Genomic DNA, 2,142 nt, shown 5'->3' on the forward strand with positions numbered 1-2,142 from the left:
AGGCACGGGAGGTGCAAGCACAGGGCAGGCCGTGGTGCTCAGACGGGGCTCCCAGGCTCCACCCCTGAGGGATGCAAGTGAGGATGCTCCTGCCAGCTGCTTCCCTGTTCTGCCACCTCCTGACTCACAGGGCCGGTTCTGCTGCCGCCGCCCGGGAGCAAGTGCTCAAGGAGCCGGGTATAAATCCTCAGCAGCCAGCGGCTCTCGCAGCCGGCTGCTGAGCACCAAGGAATGGCCTCACGCTGGGCCGCGCTGCTGTTCGTGGCAGCCTGGAGCATGGGCTGTGGTGAGCAGGCCGGGGTGCAGCTGGCAAGGGACCCTGCTTCTGGGCCTCAGCTTGCCCACCTCCTAGAGCGATGGGTCTGTTGGCGGACTGTGTGGCTGAAGGCCACCTGACGACCCCATGGGGCTTGCTCTCCTCATTCTTAATGAGCCTCCTGGGTCCTAGAGCCCAAGTTCACCCTGGGACAGCGGACATGACCCCATTCTCTAGAAAGGGAGATGGAGGCTTGCGTAGAGGCCTGTTAGCCAGCCCACCGGGGCTGGAAGGTTCTCGGCAGGTTTCCTCCAGCCCTGTCCTCCTGGTTCTGGGATGGGCCCTCTAAGGCCAGGTGATGAGTTTCTGCCCCCACCCCTCACCCAGGTGAAGCCTTCAGGTGCTACAGTTGTGAGCAGCCTGTGGCCATGTCTTCGTGCAAGAACATCACTTACTGCAAGCCGGAGGACACAGCCTGCATTACTACACTGGTGACGGTGGAGGCGGGTGAGGCAGGGCACTGTGGCAGACCTGGGGTGTACAGGGGCAGGGCCACCTCCCCTAAACTTCTCCCATTGTTCCTCTTGGCTGGGAGGCAGGGATGGGAAGAACAGGGTGGGCTTCCCCACTTTAGAGGGGACACCTGCAGCTAGGGAGGCACAGTCCCCTCAGGGACCCGGCCCTGGGGCACCAGACACTGAGGGTGGGGTGGGGGCACTACTGTCTCAGCCTCAGGCTCAGCTCCCATCTCAGGCTGACACTGCAGGTGCTCCACAGGGGCTAGTGACTAATAACAAATGTGTCACAATCAGCAGTGGAGTGGCTATAGACCACCTCCCAGATCTGGACCATTAGGGATGGGGATATGGCAGGGTAGGGCTGGAGGAGGCAGGAAGGACAAGGTCAAAAGCACGGAGATTGGGAGCTGTGTGAGGGTGCGCAGAGCCAGGCAGGCACTGCAGTGGGGTGTGCTCTGACGCCTGTCCACCCTGCAGAGTACCCCTTCAACCAGATCGCCGTGGTGACCCGCTCCTGCTCCAGCTCCTGCCAGGCCACTGACCCTGACAGCATTGGGACTGCCCACCTCATCTACTGCTGCTTTCGTGACCTCTGCAACTCAGTGTCAGCGGCCAGGCTAAGAAGGCGCTCCTTGGGCCCCTCCTCTCCTGAGCGGGCCTGGCACCACCTGCGGTCACCTCTGCCCACTCATCCCCGCAGGCAGAGCTCGCTTGGCCTCAGGTTGCTCATGGGACACAAAGGGAGAGGATTGCGCCAGGAGCGCCCCCTGCCCCCCATCCCCCAACATTAAGGAAAATAAATAAGCCAAGGGTGGAGATGACTTCTATCCTTCCTGGGCTGGGCGGAGTTGCAGCATGTTCCAGGCACCTGACCCTTGTTCTCATCAGAGCCTTTCTGACCCATTTTGCAATGGGGAGACAGAGATGTGGGGGAGAAATGCCTCCGGGCTGCCCTTCCTGCAAACTAGCCCCACACCATCTCAGATCAGGACCTGTTCCTTAGCCCAAGGAAAATCCCCCCTACAAGAATCTCCCTTCAAACCCTGGAGGTGTTACCCCCACCCCAGGCTGGAAAGGAGCTTAGAGTTGGAATCTGGTTTTCTCCAAGGGTCTATCTGCCTTGAGGTTAGCAAGGGTCTATCTCCAAGGGTCTATATGTCTGGTTCTATCTGCCCAGTGGGGTGTCTCAGCAGCGAGGGGAGGGTGGGAAGAAAGGTCTGGGAAGCCCAGCAGCCTCCCCTACCTGCCAGCGTCTTCTCGGGTGAGTGCATGTAAAGGTAGGGCTTAGAGACCCCTCGGGACTGTTGCACAGATTGGGTTTCAAACCCTCCACACGCAGGTCTGTGAGCTAGGTAACAGAAAAAAAAA

At 60.1% G+C, this 2,142-nt stretch overlaps 1 protein-coding gene across 1 annotated transcript in view; it reads left to right on the top strand.

Moving 5' to 3' along the window:
• Positions 1 to 231: 231 nt before the first annotated feature.
• Positions 232 to 2,142, top strand: part of LOC103599095 (ras and Rab interactor 3-like) — a 10,790-nt gene continuing 8,879 nt past the window's right edge. Inside the window, exons 1-3 of the mRNA XM_008583187.1 lie at positions 232 to 286; positions 644 to 763; positions 1,252 to 1,378. Coding sequence (XP_008581409.1) covers positions 232 to 286; positions 644 to 763; positions 1,252 to 1,378 — 302 coding nt within the window. The remainder of the gene's footprint in view (positions 287 to 643; positions 764 to 1,251; positions 1,379 to 2,142) is intronic.

This window comes from Galeopterus variegatus, unplaced genomic scaffold (genome assembly GCF_000696425.1).
Source record: "Galeopterus variegatus unplaced genomic scaffold, G_variegatus-3.0.2 Scaffold2848, whole genome shotgun sequence".
In the NCBI taxonomy this organism is placed as follows: domain Eukaryota; kingdom Metazoa; phylum Chordata; class Mammalia; order Dermoptera; family Cynocephalidae; genus Galeopterus; species Galeopterus variegatus.